Source organism: Echinops telfairi, unplaced genomic scaffold (assembly GCF_000313985.2).
Source record: "Echinops telfairi isolate 266 unplaced genomic scaffold, ASM31398v2 ScPeMD7_7469;HRSCAF=8507_1, whole genome shotgun sequence".
Taxonomy (NCBI): Eukaryota; Metazoa; Chordata; class Mammalia; order Afrosoricida; family Tenrecidae; genus Echinops; species Echinops telfairi.
This window is the reverse complement of record NW_022111373.1, coordinates 37,729,215-37,747,031: the sequence shown is the minus strand read 5'-3', so window position 1 is coordinate 37,747,031 and position 17,817 is coordinate 37,729,215. Positions and strand designations below refer to the sequence as shown.

The following is a 17,817-nucleotide window of genomic DNA, read 5'->3' as shown; positions in this document are numbered from 1 at the left end:
ACACCAAGAGCTCTAGTAGAAAGAAAATGCTTTAAGAATGATGATGGCAACAAATGTACAAATGTGCTTGACACAATGGATGTATGTATGGATTATGATAAGAGTTGTATAAGCCCCCAATAAAATGATTTTTAAAAAAAGAACATGTATGCTTCCCTCTGACAAAGGAGAAGCATATCATCCACTTGGGGCGGGAGGGTGGGGGGGACAGGATGTGGGTGAAACATTGTTTTACTTGGGGAGGAAGTCATACTTGCCAACTAATGCATTAACATATTTTCATTTCTCTGACCCATTAATACTTGTCACGGAGCAAAAGTTGGGACCCTGAGAGACTAGGGAGTGTGGTGGGTACATTTTGATGAAAAAGAGGGAATGGGGCAGTCTGCAGGGTGTCGCTTGCTGGGGAGGACATGCCTCGGCAGGAGACCCCAGACAGCATGCCAGCGATGTAGAGTGAAGTGCTAGAGAACCGCTTGAGCCGCCTGGATTCTGCTGAGGTCAGCTCTACAGACCAAGCACCCCATTACATTAGAATAAACAACTTTTCTCTATGGGAAGGACTTCTTAAACTTTAAAATCACACTTTACTGGAGCAATATGAGATCAGATCAACCTGCCATCCTTTCTTAATTTCGATTGACTTTCCACATACATGTCTTCTTTCTTTTAATTAATTAATGAATTCATTCAATACAAGTACATTGATTACCTCCTGTGGCTCAGGCATTTATATTTGAAGGTGAAGAAATAAACAAACAGAAAAATGAAGCCAGGCATAGTCCTGCCCTAGAGGAAGTGACAATCTATTTGGCAGAGAGAACCATGCAAATAAATCACAGCAGGAAAATGGGAAGACTGTTCCATATATCTATGAAAAATTGTGTACAAACTGCAACTTCAGGTTTTGGAAGGCTTCAAGACCTCACATGGGCCAGGTTTTAGAAGACGCTCATAATTATTCCAAGAGAAGGGAGCTGAGGGGCTCCGATTGGCAGGCAAAGGTGACGTGACTTGTACAGATCTAGAGGCTTGAAAGCTAGAAGCTATCGAGAGAGCGAATGAGGCCACCTAAGGAGCTTAAACTTTACCTTGGAAGAGAAGTTTGGCAGGCAAAGAGGAATCAATGGAGAGCTCTGCGTTAGCACAGGCCAGGACTGGATTTGCCTTTTAAAGTGATCAGTAGGCTAGAACTGGAGAAGACAGTCTGCTTGGGAGAAAACCTGAAGCGCAGAGATCATTATAGAGTCTATGGCAAGTGACCAGGCAAACTTAAGAACAGATAAGACATTACAGGTTTGGACTTAGGATTCCTTACTCCCCGACACGTGGCAAGAAACCTTTATTTGTTCATCCAGTTGTAGAGGCCCTACTGTGGAGGGTACAAAATAAGTCAGGCACAAATTCTTCCTTCCAACTTTCCATGGCTACCTAAAGTTGAGGTAAGAGAGCTTAACGTAAGGCATTTGTAGAATCACAGAAAAGGAGATGAACAATGAAAAATTAACCAGAAGAAATTTAGGAATAATAATTAATATTTATTCATTATTTTCAACTCTTAAGTATCACTGCATGCATTAATGGGTATCGTGGAGGAGCCGAAAAAGGAATGAATTTGGAGTTAAAAGACCAGATTTGTATAAACTATCTCTGACTTGTATAAAGTGCATGAATTGGGGAAGCCACTTAATTTCTTTGTAGCTCAATTTTTACGTAAATAAGCGAGAGACTAAAGTCTCTACAGCATTGCCACTTGAGTCGAGCACAGGGAACATGCCGGATAGTCACTGATACATATTTGGTGACGGAATTACTTCAGGAACTAAGTGATTAGGCTCAGATTAGATCTAAGTCTGCTCCCAGATATCTGGCCACTATTAAATCTATTTTTGATGGCTGAGAAACACGGATATAGACAAACACTCAAAGCTGGCACAATGCCATGGTTCCCAGGGCGACCAGAAAGCCATGACGATCAAGTACATGGTTCCTGATATGCAAGGTTGGAAAGCCAACAATGTGGCTAAATCCCGAAAAAGGATTCCATCCTTCCAGGTGGTGACAACTGAGGGGAAATGTCCCTTTGGGGGAGAAGTTACAAGAGAAGATGTAGCTCTAGCTTCGCAAATCATCATTTCTACCCTCAACTCCACAAAGGGTCAGTGTAAAGAAAATGGCAAGTATTGGACAAAGATTTTTTTAAAAACACCAGTGAGGTCACCATTTAAAAATTTCCCCTAAGTCTATTCTGAATTGTTTGATGGATTCTCTTGACATCCAAAGTTCTTGGAGAACTCTCCAGGTTCCGATATTCCCATTAGAGGAATATAAGTCTATTATGTGCACTTAATCAAAAGTTTTACACCTGTTCCCTTCTACTAAAAAAATGATAGTGGGGAAAACATCTGTATTATCCTCTCTGGACAAATAAAACTTTCCCTCTTCCAGAGTCTTTCAAAAGGTAATTAGATGCCTTAAGTGTGGGAGTAGGTAATTTAAGATTTTGCCTGTCTCCAAAACTGTTGACAATATGTTAAGCAGATGGAGGTCATTTCTTTTATTTCTCTAATTTTCCCTTTTGGCTCTGATGAAGGATACTCTGGCATAAATGTTTTGTCGTTATGCATGGTAGATCGACCTGCAATCCCAAAGGGGAAGCAAATCTTGTACTTTCAGTTGATGATATTTTTGAAAATATATTTGGATTAACTATGGCAGAAAGTCTCACATTATTTCATATGCCTCACTTTTGGTATTAGGAAGGAGGAAAGCTTTAAGAGAGAATGGAATGTGCCAAACAAAAATTGGGGGGAAGGGACGCCACTGTGAATCATTCAAACAAAATGGATCTTTGAGCATGCTGGGAACACTACAGGTTTGGGCTCAGGATTCCAAAGGCAAACAAAGCCCTTGGACTGTCTAGAAGGCAGGACAATATTCACGTCCTTGACAATGGCTACTATCCACCTAACTGACTTAAGGTCAGAGGGCTGGGATTGTAAAGCCCCCTTTGCCCTCCCCCTTTCTCCTTTCTAGACTAGTTCTGCTCCCTAAATATGGTCTCCCTCTAATGTTTTCAACTCATAGATAGGATTCATGCGAACCTACTGTCTGAAAATATTGCTCAGTAATTCAAATAGTTATTTTCCCCCTCAACTTTTGCTGCTTAAAATTTGCTTTTCATTGATAAACGCCCAGAACATCAAGCAATTAGAGTGCTAAGGGTGAAAAGCAGGGCACTGGATGTATGTGTCCATCTACAAAATTCATGGAACAAAATGTTCATTATTTCCCATGAACTGGGCTCTGTTTTATGAGAGGCACTGGTGGCGATTAGAAGTCTAAAATTACATAGTATTGTTGAGGTCAGTCAGAGCCCATTCCAACCAAAGAGAATATGTGAGCTATGTTTACACATATGTGAAAATGCAAAAGAATTTTTCTTATAAATAGCTCGCAGTGCTTAATCACACATCACATTTCTTAGCAGAGCAAAGGTAATGAGTCTGGAGGCTTTGGGTTTCTTTAGACAACAACAGGACAATGAGAGACTAGGGCCCCCATATTTGACCCGAGGGTTTTCAGGCTGGGGATTGTAAAGAGCTCCCTTTACCAAACAAAGAAGACCACATATTTTATAGCATGGAAGCTGTAGGTCCTACCAAGACAGAAAATCTTAAATACAGTTTATTAGGCTATTAAAAGTTTATAACATCACTTTGCTATTCTCTAGTATTCATCAATAAAGCCCTCATTGATCTCTCCAGGATTCTTAATGTAGCCTCTTGTACAGTAATACCTATGTGCTCAAGCTTCAAAGATCCATTTATTTCACATGTGTAATTTGCCCACTTATTCCTGCTGAGATAATACTCCTGGTTTAATTGCCCATAGAGCAACAGGATGAATCAGCTAGGTTCATTTGTATTAGCTAGCTATGAATATGTGTAAAGCAAAAAACAAAACCATGCAAGGCTGTTCAAATTATAAACTGCAAAAATTAGAGTGGATATTCCCATGAACCACAAATAGACTCAACAAATATTTATATAAGTTTTGCAAAAAAACCCAAAACAAAACACAAAGTACATTGGAGATAACTACTGTTCGTGGTTTGGAGACTGAGGATAAGTAATCTCACTACACTTTTAGACTTATTTACATAGAAAGAGAATGAAGGGATGAATGAAATCTTCAATGTGCAGAATACACAATTCCATAGAGAAAACACAAATATTAAGCCCGGACTCACTTAAGAAACGTCAGACTTGTGAAGCTGGCATTTACTTGTAGAAATTCAAGTCTATTATCCTTAATGATCAGAACTATGAAGAAAGGACACTCTCTTACATAAAACAAATTATTGTCTTTTAAATGTTAAACCTTTAATGAGTGATTTTCTTTTTTCTTTTTGACCTTTTTCTTCTTTTTTTAAAGATCATTTTATTGGAAGCTCTTACAAGTCTTTTTTTTTAAAAAATCATTTTATTAGGGGCTCATACAACTCTTATCACAATCCATACACACATCAATTGTGTAAAGCGCATTTGTACATTCACTGCCCTCTAATTGATCCTCCTTTTTAGTCATCACAGGAATATAAGAGTTACAGGTCTAAGAGGTACAAGGCATATACCTGGGGCAACTCATGGAAACACACACACACATCCTTAACTCGCAAACATAAGCTTAATATCAGAATGTGATACCATAAGCCACCAGTTAAATGAGAGTAAATGCTTCCTGGCATCCAATTTTTACTGTTATCTAATATATAAGAAGCCTTGGGGCTGAAAGCAAGATTGGACACCAGCAGCAGCTCTGCTGGACCCTCCGGAGAAATTCGGCCAGGGTCCCTGCTCTTGCTGCAGGTGCTCAACCCAGCTCGGTTTGATCCAGAAATACAGCCTCAATATGTGCTTCCCATGTTTCCGTTAATTCCCAAAGGATATCACTCCATCAAGATGGATTAAGTGGTCCTTGAATGGATTATCCAAGGCATCTAACTCAACAAAGCAACAATGCCAACTTTTTTGTTCATAAAATAAAAATTATTTTACTTGAAAAATAAGAAATGCACCGTTGCCAGCATGGTCTTAATGCCACTACGATTTAAGCAAAAGTTAACTGTGGTAAGCTTAGTTATTACTTTAGTAAATGAAGGAGCTTCCTCATGCTTATGGAAAAATGGAGTTAAAAGATGCTGGAAATTTTCCTCGAACTTTCTGAAGCTTCTTGGTACATAGGGATGAAGCTCTCTTACATCATACATGCATATGCATTTTACATGGGGATCAAGCTCTAAAAATTGAGTTCCATAAATGCATAAGTACAAAAACAAATAGAGACCTATTTATAGGTAATTGATTTCATGATTTCTGGAGCTATTGCCTCGCTTGATTTTTAAATGGCACTGGCAATGAGGTCTGCCAAGTTTCCTCTTTTGAAAATTTCAATACCTTGTGGTCTCAATTTAAAATAAAGAAAAATGCACAAACTCAAGCAAATTCAGATGAAAGGCAGATGAAATAGCAGCAGGTTGAGCAGAATAGGTATTACTGAAAGACTTGTTGATGGGATTCAAGAGTGCTCAAGGCCATTTGATGCTAAGGGCCACACATGAAATCAGCAGAGGCCTAACCTAGCTAATTGTCTCCCCGATTGTGACAGTTCTGATTAGAAGAATAATCAGCTCTCAGCAGCCTGTAGGCAAAAATGCCAACTGAGGGTGTGTGTGTGTGTGTGTGTGTGTGTGTGTGTGTGTTAATGGATGCACAGCAAATGAATGCCAGATCATCATTATCTCACTCTTCAAACATTAAAGGGGTTCCAATATGAACAAAGCCAATAATTCCCTTCATAATTAGCATGAACATTTTCCTTCTGTCACTTTGCAATGGCTTTTATACAAACTAAAGCAAATGCTTTATGCACTTTCTGAAATTAAAAATGCACTGATATTTTTGTCCCTGAAAACCGAAGTCTTAAAATTCTACAGGCTACTTTTCCAGAGTTGCCTTAAAATATTTTATATTACAAACAATTAGATACTGCTTTAAGAAGAAAATGATTTTCACTTAGTTTCATCTAAAATTAATGAAAATATATTAAACACATAAAATAGCTTTGTTTTTAAAATAAAGATTAAGAATAAATATTTAATCACTCAAAGACATACATTAAAATCTGTGCTATACAACTATGTCATCTAAAGGCCTGCTTTGTGATTGTCTGCTTCCTTAGCTTTTGGGTTAAAGTGGCTTCAGTCACTCCTTCGTTTTGTGCAAGGACAGCTTGTATTTAGACAGAATGGTAATCTACTTCAACGACTACTGCTATGCTAAAAATGTTTAACCCTCTAGATCTCAAAATCTAAAACTATGAAGAGGTTATTGAGCTCTTAAAGAGGAGGCCTGGTGTAGTCGTGGCTACACATTGGGCTGCAATCGGCAAGGTCAGAAGTTTGAAGCCACCAGTTAGTTGCTGCAAGGGAGAAAGACGGGTTTTCTACTCCTGTAAAGGGTCTTAGAAACCCACAGGGCTGCCCTCCTCTATCCTACAGGGACCCCATGAGTGGGCATTAACTCGATGACACTGAACATGACTTTCCCTTTAAAGCTCTTGAAAATTAGAAATTTGAGGGAATTTTACACATATGCACAGAATAACATTTTAATACCCCTTAGGGCAGGGGTCCTCAAACTAGGGCCCGCGGGCCACATGCGGCCCGCCAAGGACATTTATCCAGCCCGCCAGGTGTTTTTGCCAATTTTGTTTTTTTTACTTTAAAATAAGATATGTGCGGTGCACTCGGAGCTGTGGGAGTGTGAGAGCGAGACGGGAACCTGGTGGCACTCTTGTCTTTCTGCAGCTTCTCCGGGAGAGGTTTCCCAGAATCACTTTGAACCCGCTGTCTGCGTGTGTGCCAAGTGCGGCTACCAGCTGTGGCCAGCCTTCACCGAGACCATCCACGATGACAGCGTGGCCAAGCGGCCCGAGCGCAATCAGCCTGATGCCTTTAAGGTGTCTTGCGGTAAATGAGGAGGCCACGTGCTTGGCCGTGAGTTCCTCAATGATGGCCCCAAGCAGGGGGCAGTCCAGCTTCTGAATATTCAGCAGCTCCCTGAAGTACATCCCTAAAGGCAACAACTCTGCTTCCCAGGGGAAGTAAGCGGGCAGCCCAACCCCAAGCAGCCACAGGCATTGGTCACCCCCCTTTAGAACTACAACCTACTGACCTTCAGGCAGGGAGGGCTGGATGATGGCGGGGGTGGGGGCGTTTCCTGACGACTACCCCCTGTGCCAGGATGGGGCCGAGGGCTGGTTCATCTTGGCCGCCGAGGCTCGAGGCTGGGACTCTGGCCTTAGGGTGTCTGTGTCTTGAAGGACATAACACCCTTGGCTTCTCTCCTCAGCCTGACGGCCCCTCCCTGCCTGCCTGGTCTCACCCCTATGAGCCCCAATTCCCAAAGGGGCTCCAGCCCTCACCAGGCAGGGCCCGTGCTGACCCCCTAAGTTGTGTGAGCAGATGCAACCACTACAAGGCCATGTCCCAGTGGGGGGCTCCAGCCCTGTCACTGCATGAGTCGCTCTGGTCAGATCCTCCCAGGCTCACCAGGGCACTGATGGGCTGTGACCTGCTGGGGCATGCAGGTCCATGGCACAACCCCTGAGTCCCTGGTCTCCATCTGTGTGGGAGAGCAGCCACTGATCCATGGTCTTCCTACCAGTCCCCGGTGGGGCCTGGGAGGTCTCTTCCCACAGTCTGTACCTACCAAGCCTGACCCAGGAGGGTATGTCCAGAGCTCCTGGTTGCGGCCTCACCCTCTCCAACTTTCTGAACCGATCGGCTGGAAACTAATAAAGCAAGGAGACCCAGCACGACTGTCACTACCCTTAAAAAAAAGTGCGGTGTGCATAGGAAGTTGTCCATAGTTGGTTTTTTTTGAACTATAGTCTGGGCCTCCAATGGTCTGAGGGACAGTGAACTGGCCCCGTTTAAAAAGTTTGAGGACCCCTGCCTTAGGAAGTTAGCCATTTTGTTACTTTGAGAATCTAAAATGAATTCTATATGTTGTTCTTTGCTCAAAAATGTATCATGCTTAGTATAGTTAGAAATGGGTAGTGATGGAATAAGGGAGAAAAGATTCTGGGACAATGAAAATTTAATCTACGTTCTATAAATCTTTTTACTTCTCAAAACTCTTTCCACTGTGTCTGCAAAGATGAGAGCGTGAGTGGGGCCAAGCAAACGGTGAGAGAGCTAGTACAGTCTTTGGGACAATAATAAAGCTGGATCATTTTCAGCTCGGTCCCATGAACAGAGCTGATTTTAGAGGCATGTGTTACCATTAAATGTGGATTTCTAACCCTGGCTGGATTCTGCCCAAATTGCAAACCCGCAACGGGTGCCACCAAATGAACTGTCAGTCAGCTGATGGGGGGCCTTATCCATGACTTCGGGTCTTAAGTACGCTAGATTCGATGTTAGGGCGGTAAGCTGATAGTCTGTCCGCCACAGGGCCCAAGATTGTAGGGCTCACTTGCAGGATGCATTTCATCTCATGCAGTTGTCATCAACAAAGGATTAACTGAAATTAAACAAAAGTTTATATCCTGAAATTTGATCATTCTCTGTCTCTCTCCTTACTCAGATCATGAGCATATCTGGTTAGCTGAGGAGTTCACAAAAGACTCATGTCAACAGTCTATTAGTGAGATAGCAAAAAAAAATATGCTTTAAACACCTCCCTGCTCTGGCCTCTGACCTCCTTAAGCAGACACATTTTTAAAATTCTTTGTGGGATAAGGAATCACTAAGCAGCCACACTGGGAACTCACGAATACCTGAATTCAAATCTGCCAAGTCTCTTCCTTGCACATCTTTCACTGAGAAAGGGCACTGCGCACCTGATGAGCCAGGGAGCGGACACTGCCTTTATAAATTACTGAAAATAGTCTATCAGATTAGAATGGGACATTCCTCACCCTGTCATTAACCTCTCTCTATCCCATCTCCAAGAAAAACAGAGAGAAGTCTAAGGAAGCCTGCAGGTCTGTTTCTTTGCTCTAACAACTCATTGTTACAATCTGGTAAGAGATCATTCTCTCCTCTTTGCTCAGTGTGAATTGGTTTTTTTTTCCCGTCCCAGAAGCCCTGTAATGATCTGTAAAACTAACACTTTGGTCCAGTTAGCATTAGCATATGCTCAGAACAACTTTGATGTGCAGCTGCCCTGATTGGATGCAGATAAACTTCTAATTTTGAGTCCTTCCTGCAGCGAAATGCCACCCACTTAGTGGAAATGCTTAGTGCTCTGCAATTGTTTGATTAGCAGAGCTTCAGCTCTGCAGACATCACACAGTGTTAGTGATCCTAACTGACCCTACGGTGTAGACAGAACCTTGAACAGAAAAGAATTAGGGAACCCAGCGAAGGGCCAAGCGACCACATGGAGAGGGCTCTTGAAGAGTTCTCAGCTGCTGGTGTCCAGCAACTCTAAGTAGTTGTCCGTATATTCCAATCAGAAGTTAATTTAGACTAAGCCAACGGGATGTGACATATATTTTTATCCCAGCGCTCGAGGCCATTCCCACATCTCTCTCTTCTGACATGCTGAAACTTGCTTACGCACTGAAGGAAGACAACGAGTAAGTAATGATTGTTTAGGTAATGGCAGGGCTGTGCAAATCAGCTCTTGAAGCAGCCAGCTGTTCGTGCACTGTCATCTATCCAAGCAGTCTTGTTCAAACAGGCAAAGCAGTGGGTTACAGTGCTTTCCATCTAGGTAAAGGTGTAAAACGTGGCATGTGTTGCAGCCAGCAAACGGGAGCAAAATCTTTTCAGATCTTGCTAAGCCTCCAGAGAGCTGAAAAACATTCCATTTTAAGAAGAGATGTTTTCAAACCAAGTACTGTTGCAGTCGTGCCAGTGGTTGGGGTGTTTTTCTATGTTAGTTTAGCAAACCACACTTGTCCCGGCAAATCAATCTGGCTTTGCTCCTGCTTCTGACAGAGGCTGATTCATCACCTCTCCTGCTTCCTTCATTGCCCACCTCTCATCCAAATTAGCACCCTGGCTGGCAGGTCTAGCTTTCCTCGTCTTCTGAAGGCCCTGCAAAGATTCTAAAGGAAGAAATCTACTGGTGGGAGTGTTAAGATCTATTTCTTATAGGGATAAATGCTCCTTTATGTGCTGGGAGTTCCCAAAGAAGATGCATGCACCAGACCAGGCGCTCACTGCGGACGTTTTTGGTTGGAGTCCTCTTGGGTCAGGTCAAAGTCTGTGGGTCTTTTTCCTCTTTGCTCGGGGACCCCTGAAACCATGAAGTCACATGGGCCCTCCATCAGCCCACCAGTGAACGGCCCCGGAGACCCACTCAGCTCCACTTGGAAACAAACCTTGCTCAAGCTCTTTAAAAACAAACGTGAAGTGTAAGAATTCCAAATTCCCAATACTGTGGAAAGAAACACAACTGCTTCAAGTTTCCTTGCTGCCGGTTGGGGTCTAAAGTTATCTTCTCCAGAGGAAAGTTCATTGGTCACTTAATACTGGGCCCCTTGAGGGTAATAAGAAATGTTGCAGTAGTCTTTGAAGATAAGATAATGTCTGTAGCTGCCTTTACTTGGCCTTTGACTATATTAATTACAAAGTTCATATATTATTTAATATATTACCACTCAATGTAAACAAATTACTTGGTTAACCTTAAAAAAATTTAATGATAAAAGGGAAAATTGAATTGGAGAGGATGTATGGCAACTCTACACTGACTGCTCCACTTCTGAAAACTTAAAACCTCTACAAAAACAAATTTCTACTAATTTAAAAACAAAACCAAAGTGACTCTGATGTATGGGTTGTAACAAGAGTTGTAAGAGCCCCCAATAAAATGATCTAAACCCCCCAAAAAAACCATAGTGACTCTTTGAATTACTTTATTGGTGAGAAACAACTATAATCATCCGATTAATTCATGTGTGACTGAGACCTCTGTGAAGGAGTGTTATCGCTCCACTTTGCGGAGGCAGTAAGTGAGGGAAGACAGAGTCTGAATCCTGCTTGATGTCAGTAGTAAGGAGGGGAGCTAGAATCCCAAACCTGAGCTGCTCCCCCTCAAACAGCTGAATTTAATACTGATTGTGAGAAATGAGTCCCCTTGTCTATAGATGGGCTTTGGGTCTCTGCTCGGAGCCCCCTCTCATCCTCAGCAATATGGTTTTGTTTGTTGGTTTGTTATGGTTCTTCTGATGCCTGTTACCTGTCCCAATGACACCTCATGATCGCACTGGCTTTCTCCCATGGAGTGATGGTGGGTGTGACCGACTGCCCTGTGGTTAGCAGCCCAATGACACAAGGACCTCAAATATCTGTGAGGCGTATTTTGTTGTTGTTGTCTTTAAATGTTGTGGGCCCAGAAACATAAAATGCCCCAGAGAAAAAGAAAAATCTGGACCCACAGAGGAAAAAAGAAAAAGAGACAACTCTGAGGATCATCTATTCTCTACTCATATTTTGCAGGTGAGTAACTGATGGTGTTGTGAGGTAACCGCAAGGTCAGTGGTTCAAACTCACTAGCTCCTCCACCAGAGCAAGTTGAGGCTGTTACCATAAACATTTACAGCTTCAGAAACATATAAAGGTCGGTATGAGAATTGACTCACTGTCACAGGATTAATGACACACAGAGAAGAAGTCATGTGATCAAGGCTACCACGTTTGTTTGTTAACAACAGAACTCAGAATAGAACGAGTTCCCAAATTCCGGGCAATGTTGCAAAAATCATCACTTGGAGTTCTGCGTGAGTACCAAAGGAAGTTGATATTTTCCAATCAACTTCCAATGCACGAGAGAAGGAGGAAAGTGGTCAGAAGTGGGCCGTCCTGTCCAGCAGCGGCACAGGCAGGAGGAAGTGTCAAGTGTGATGGGTGACATTCACCACCCCCTTAGAGAATCTCACAGGAGAGACTTGTAAGGAGGCATCTGCTAACAAGAAGCCTTGCGAATGCTGCACTGGAGTCTGCTCGCACGACCATAACTCTGTCTCCACTGGCCAATAGATAGACTTGTCCCTTTTTGACACTGGTGGCCACAGGAGCGTCCAAGGCCATTTTATATTCTTTCTTCCAGTCTGGTTTGCTCAACTTAAACACTTCTCCTTAGGAACCCTCTAGCCACTTCAAAGGTCACATCTTTGGAGTGCACTTTTGACTTACCCTGTTTCACACCATCTTCTGATGGGGAAAGGCTACCTTGCAATGGAAAAGACTAGCATCGCAGATATCGGCAGGAGGCCCTCTGCTAATCAGATGACACAAAGGCACTTCCTGTGCTTGCCTTCAGCACTCTGCATTAAGATAAAAGCACAGTGAGGTGTAGAGGTTTGGGGAGTGTCTGCTTTTTTATTTTGCTAATGGTGTCCTTGCATTGGTGAAACTGGAATTAAAAAAACAAACAAAACAACATTTTCAAATAGTCTTAGCACCATGGAGCAAAGGCTTCTGGGTCCCATCCATTTCTGCTCCATGTCTTCTATTATTGCCTGCTGACTATTTCTGCTCATAAGGGACCGTGAACTATCCATGAGTGCAAACTGGATACAGCACAAATCGATTCAGTAACATCACACAGACATGTATGAATAATGAGCTTCAGTTGCAGTCTGTCACCCAGCAAGCATATCAGTGTAACTGATTTATCGAAAACCTGACTGGGTAAAGACTTATTCTTAGGAGCAGGTATCAGCTGTTTGCTTTTGTATTTTTATAAAAAAGCAAATTTGAGGAAACTAAGATCCTTTGTAATTAAAATGGGGAAAAAGCTAAAGAAATCAGGGACTGAGTGGACCTGCTTACACATCTCAACCAATAAATAAACAAACGGGAAAAGGTATACAAATGCCTTTCGTAATGCCTGCGTTACCATAAAGCTTGAAGGCTCATCAGAGATGTTCATCAATTTCAAATTCCCTAAGGAAAGGTGTGTCTTCCAAAGGGTGCCCAGCACTATTAGAGGCATAGAGCTGAGTCATTAAAACAAAAGAAAATCAACTTCTCCTTAGGCTAAGCTCCCTTTTAGAAAGAGATCCTAGGATATTCAGTTGGAAAATCTAAAACAAACAAAAACATTCCATAGTCATTCCACACTGTCATGCAAATGTGGTGGGGTGAAGCTATTAAAACCCCACGGGTATCATAACAACAATCTCAGACACAAAAAACTTGCCCTGTCTTCCCTTGTGTCTTCAGAGCAGGGGCATTTCAAATTCTGACCATCTGCACATTTATTCGAAAGGCACAGGAATCAGAGAGAATGACCCCTGAGGTCACCTGCAATTCTCAGGTTCCAAGAGGCCTTGACATTTAAAAGTAAAAGAAAGGCTGAAAGAACAATAAAGGGTGCAATTTGCCCAAAAAAGGAGAAATGACAAGTAAAATCATGGGTTAAAATACCAGTAATTGCAACATATGTTCCACTTAGTTTTTAGACGAAGCAAGGACAAAGTATACAGATGTAAAGATTGAACTTGCCAGAGAGCAGAGCAGAAGCTATTCAATAGGATTCTTTCAGGGTACACAGGTACCACTTAGTAAATCACTGAGCAAGGCCCAAATAGCATCTTTGTGAAACTAGTCGATACACCCCTAAAGAGAGGCACGACGTGCCACATATTAAACACAGAAAAAAAAGGCCCCACAAGTTGTAATCTAGCTACAAGAGAACAGGGGAGAAAAGTGAACCAGCACTCAACTAAACGAACCTGAAACAGCTTATACATGCAGTGTTGCTTCTGTAGGTCAAAAGTGTTTAATTTTATACAAGAAAAACAAAGGATTCTGTTCCCACCTACTTCTTGAAACAAGGCATTTAAAAAGAGGAGGGGAAAATTAAGTAAACCTAGCAATAATGTGATTAACCTATTTAGTCACAATGATTCATAAAAATCAATTAGTTAATATAGGCATTAAGTAAAAAAAAAAAAATTAAGAGCATCTGTAGTGTATTCACTGACCCGAGGGATATCTTTGGAATCAAAGACAGCTTAACTGAGTTCTGAAGTTCTCACCAAATACTTGTGCCCCTTTTCAAAGGGACTTGAAAGCAGCAAGGCTCTTTCTGCTTCAGGCTACACATTAACGAAGTTCCAGTGTGCCCCGCACAGAGCAACTTCTCGGTCGATTATTTCCTGCAAGTCTTCAGAATGTTCTTTTGCAGGAGGCTGTAGTTAGGCTCTTGGATCTCTGTGGAGATCCTCAAACTGCCAGAAACCACATGGGCATGTGCATGTAGCCACAGGTGACCCGCTCTAGACAGGTTTGCTGGCAACTTCAGACTCAGACTAGGAGGAAGATCTTACTTCCAAAATTGAGTTAATGAAAACACTGCGGGTCGCAGAATATTGTCTGAGAGTTTGACTAGCTTGCTTCGGACATTTCATGAGGAAGAGCCAACTGCTGGGGACGAACGTCACAATTGGCAAGACAGAGGGCCACTGAGGCAGGGAGAAACCCTCAATCAGAGGGGCTGACAGAGCGGCTTCAACACTCAATATAGAATGGATCAAGACGACGCTGCAGGTCCAAATGACATTTTGTGCATCCCAAGTCAGCGTTGACCCCGAGGCAATTAACATCATCATGGGGATTTGGAGAAAGAAGGAGAAAGGCAGAAAGAGAAAGAAACAAAAAGTATGTTTTGTTTATATTTAAACAGTTTAAGTTGAAAATCCAAGTGAGCAAATGGCACAAACTGGTATAGAAACACTCTTGTATAATAAACACTCACCATGCAAAAATTAAAATAATTAAAAGCTATAGTAAATGGTCCCAAGACCATGCTGTGCAATAGACATAAAGCTTCTCTGCACACACAGCATAGAACTTGTGGGCTAATATGTTCTCCGTTTTCCGAATTTAAGTCATTAAAGTAATTTTTCATTAGGTTTAATGGAAAAAAACCACCTCTACTGATGTCCCAGAGGTTTTAATCAAAAAAGAAAACAGAGAGGAAAACACCCGGAAAGGTTTAAAGTTGCATCCTGCTGTGTGGGGCGGTGCTACCCAGGAACCACTGCCCTCCCTGTGACTAAGGAGCATCACCCTGTGTTCCACAAAGCAAAGGACAGCCTCAGCCACACGGAGCCGGCTCTTCCTCTCCTCTAGCCTCCCAGACCCATTGCATTGATGTTTCACACGTCTTATGTGCTAACAGGCCAAAGGTTCATGAACCTGAAGTTTATTCACGGGAGAAAAATAGGATACTAAGCACAAGCCCATTCAGGAGAGAACCCAGCAGGTTGTGAGGTGGGAGAACTGGGTTCTAGTGCCCATTCTGACACTAACTTACAGTGTGATGCGGAGAACGCCACATACTTCTCAGTGCTCAGTTCCCTCACCTACAAATACTAAAATTTAACCAACCCACTGCTGGATGAGTTGATTCAGGCTCACCTGGATCCTTTATTGGCTTTCTGCAACTTGTAGTATTTGCGCAAGTATACAGCCCCATCTTTCTATTGCTCCCATCTACAAAGGTGTCGCTGCTACCAAGCCCATTCTGATTCACATGGTCTGAGTATGTAAATCTTTACAAGAGCAGATAGCCTCCTGTGGCGCGGCCAGGGGATTCAAATTGCTGACCTTGCATTTAGTAGCCCAATGCATAACCCACAATGCAACCAGGGCTTCTTCCATCTACAAATAACAGCCTAACCCAAACTCACTGGCAACAAATCAATTCTGACTCATAATGACTTTACCAAGGGGGCTAATCTTAGATCATGGACGAAGGTAGGGACAGGCAAAAGAAGGGAGAGACAGGAGGAAGTCTCCATTACCTTATTGAGTCTAAGTCTTTGAAAGAGAGAGGCAGCATGCTTTTTATTTTTAGAATAAAACCACACTCATTCTGAAAATATTTTGATAAAATTCACCTTGGTCATTTATCCAGTAGAATAAATAATGGTCATATATCACTAAAAAAACCTTTGAATTACAATATACAGTTTAACTTAAATCAGGTTAAACATACATTGATTGAATACACACATGGGGGTAATCCTTCAAAAAAAAACAGACCCCCCCCCAATAGTTTTGTATTTAAATTTTTTTACAAAACAATCTTATCACCTTCAAAGTACTCTCCATTATACTTTATAAATTTGTCAAAGCTACTATTCTGTTCTTGGAAACATGTTTCAAGCTCATCTGTTTGGATGGCTGCCAGCACCACCCTCGGTTGGATCTCCGCCTCTCGCACTCACTGTCCTTTCACGTCCCTCTTCATTCAGGGAAACAAAAAAAGTCTCCAGGAGCGACATCAGGCGAGTAAGGTGCGTGGGGCAGGAGAAGCATGCTGTTTTTTTGCCAAAAACTAGAGCACTGAGATGGCTGCGTGAGCAGGTGCATTGTCGTGGTGACAAACCAGCCCCCCGCCTGCCACAAATCAAGTCTTTTTTGGTCACACACCTTTACACAATCTTTTCAGAACCTCTAAATAGAAAGCTTGAGTAACAATCTGATCTGGGGGAACAAACTCCAAGTGCATCATGAGCCGACATTCTCATCAGTTCGGGAAGTTGACTGGATGGCCAGAACGAGGTTTGTTATCAATCGACATTTTTCCTTTTTTAAAAGGAGAAAACCACTTGTACACGTGAGTTTTCCCCATAGCGTTATCCTTGTAAGCTGTGTTTAACACCACAACAGTTTCTGTGGCATTTTTCCTGAGCAGGAAACAAAGTTTCACAGGAAACAAAATTTCACAGCCGCATGCTGTTCATTTAAATCACCCATCACAAAAAAATTAGGTTTGAGCGAAAACTGCTTTTACAAAAAAAATTCACTGTGACCAGAGAGAACCTTTCCAGGTGATGCCACTGGGTGCACTACCTCAGAGCGAGTTGCTCAATGCTCGCCTAGCAAGAAAAATGTGTACTACGATGAAAGCTCCGTTCTGCACAATTCCGGGGGGTTTTGATACTCCCTCGTATATTTAAATGTGTGCAAAATAATAAATATCAAGATTCAGCCAACTAACTTGTGATATTTATGAAAAACACAACCTAAATGTTACAGAAGAGTGACTCTGACATGCAAGCAAACTATTAGAAAGCTTAGGAAAAAATCTCCTAAACAATGAAGTGATAAGCTCAAGGTCCAGGTAAAAAGGTGTTGCAGGAAGTGAGAGCTTCTCGTAAACTATTTAAACGTCATAGATGCATTTCTACATCCTTGCATATGTTTCCCCATCTTCTTTCTTTCAGGAAAACACTGCATTTTGGCTCGTCAGGCGGATGGATGGATGTTACTAATGTTTGACTCGAAATCACACTTAGGGAGCTGTACCAAACTCAGGTGGATTCAGAAGCAGAGTGACCCCTAGAGTGGAGTCAAACTGCCCCTGTGGGTTCCCCCAATTGTAAGTCGTTATGGGAGGGGAAAGACACGCCCCTTTCCCAAGGAGCAACCAGTGGTTTTGAATGGTTGCTCATGTGGTTCGCAGGCACTGTGCCATGCAGTACTCTAATAATGGTACATAAACATGACCATCTGATTGGTGATATTCTCCAAAGACCTCAGACTCGATTAGGGTTTGCTTTGCAGGGTAGCAGCAGAGGAAGCGGGGTAAACACATTAAGAGTAATTTTGGAGCTCAGGAAAGCTTTGAGAAAGTTTTAATATCAATCCTTAAACTAGAAGCAATGACTGTGGAGAGGGACAATAGGAGCATTATAAAGTTTAAAAATGAGGCAAAGCAGTAATTTAGGCACACCCTGTCCCAGACCCATAACCTTTGGATACTGGAGGGATATGGA

General features: G+C 42.2%; 1 protein-coding gene across 1 annotated transcript in view; it reads right to left on the bottom strand.

The window, feature by feature from the left end:
- The window catches only part of EFNA5 (ephrin A5), an 89,330-nt gene extending 82,196 nt beyond the window's left edge, over positions 1-7,134 (bottom strand). Inside the window, exon 1 of the mRNA XM_013005660.2 lies at positions 6,960-7,134. Within this exon, the coding sequence (XP_012861114.1) occupies positions 6,960-7,134 (175 nt within the window). The remainder of the gene's footprint in view (positions 1-6,959) is intronic.
- Between the last annotated feature and the right edge of the window lie 10,683 nt (positions 7,135-17,817).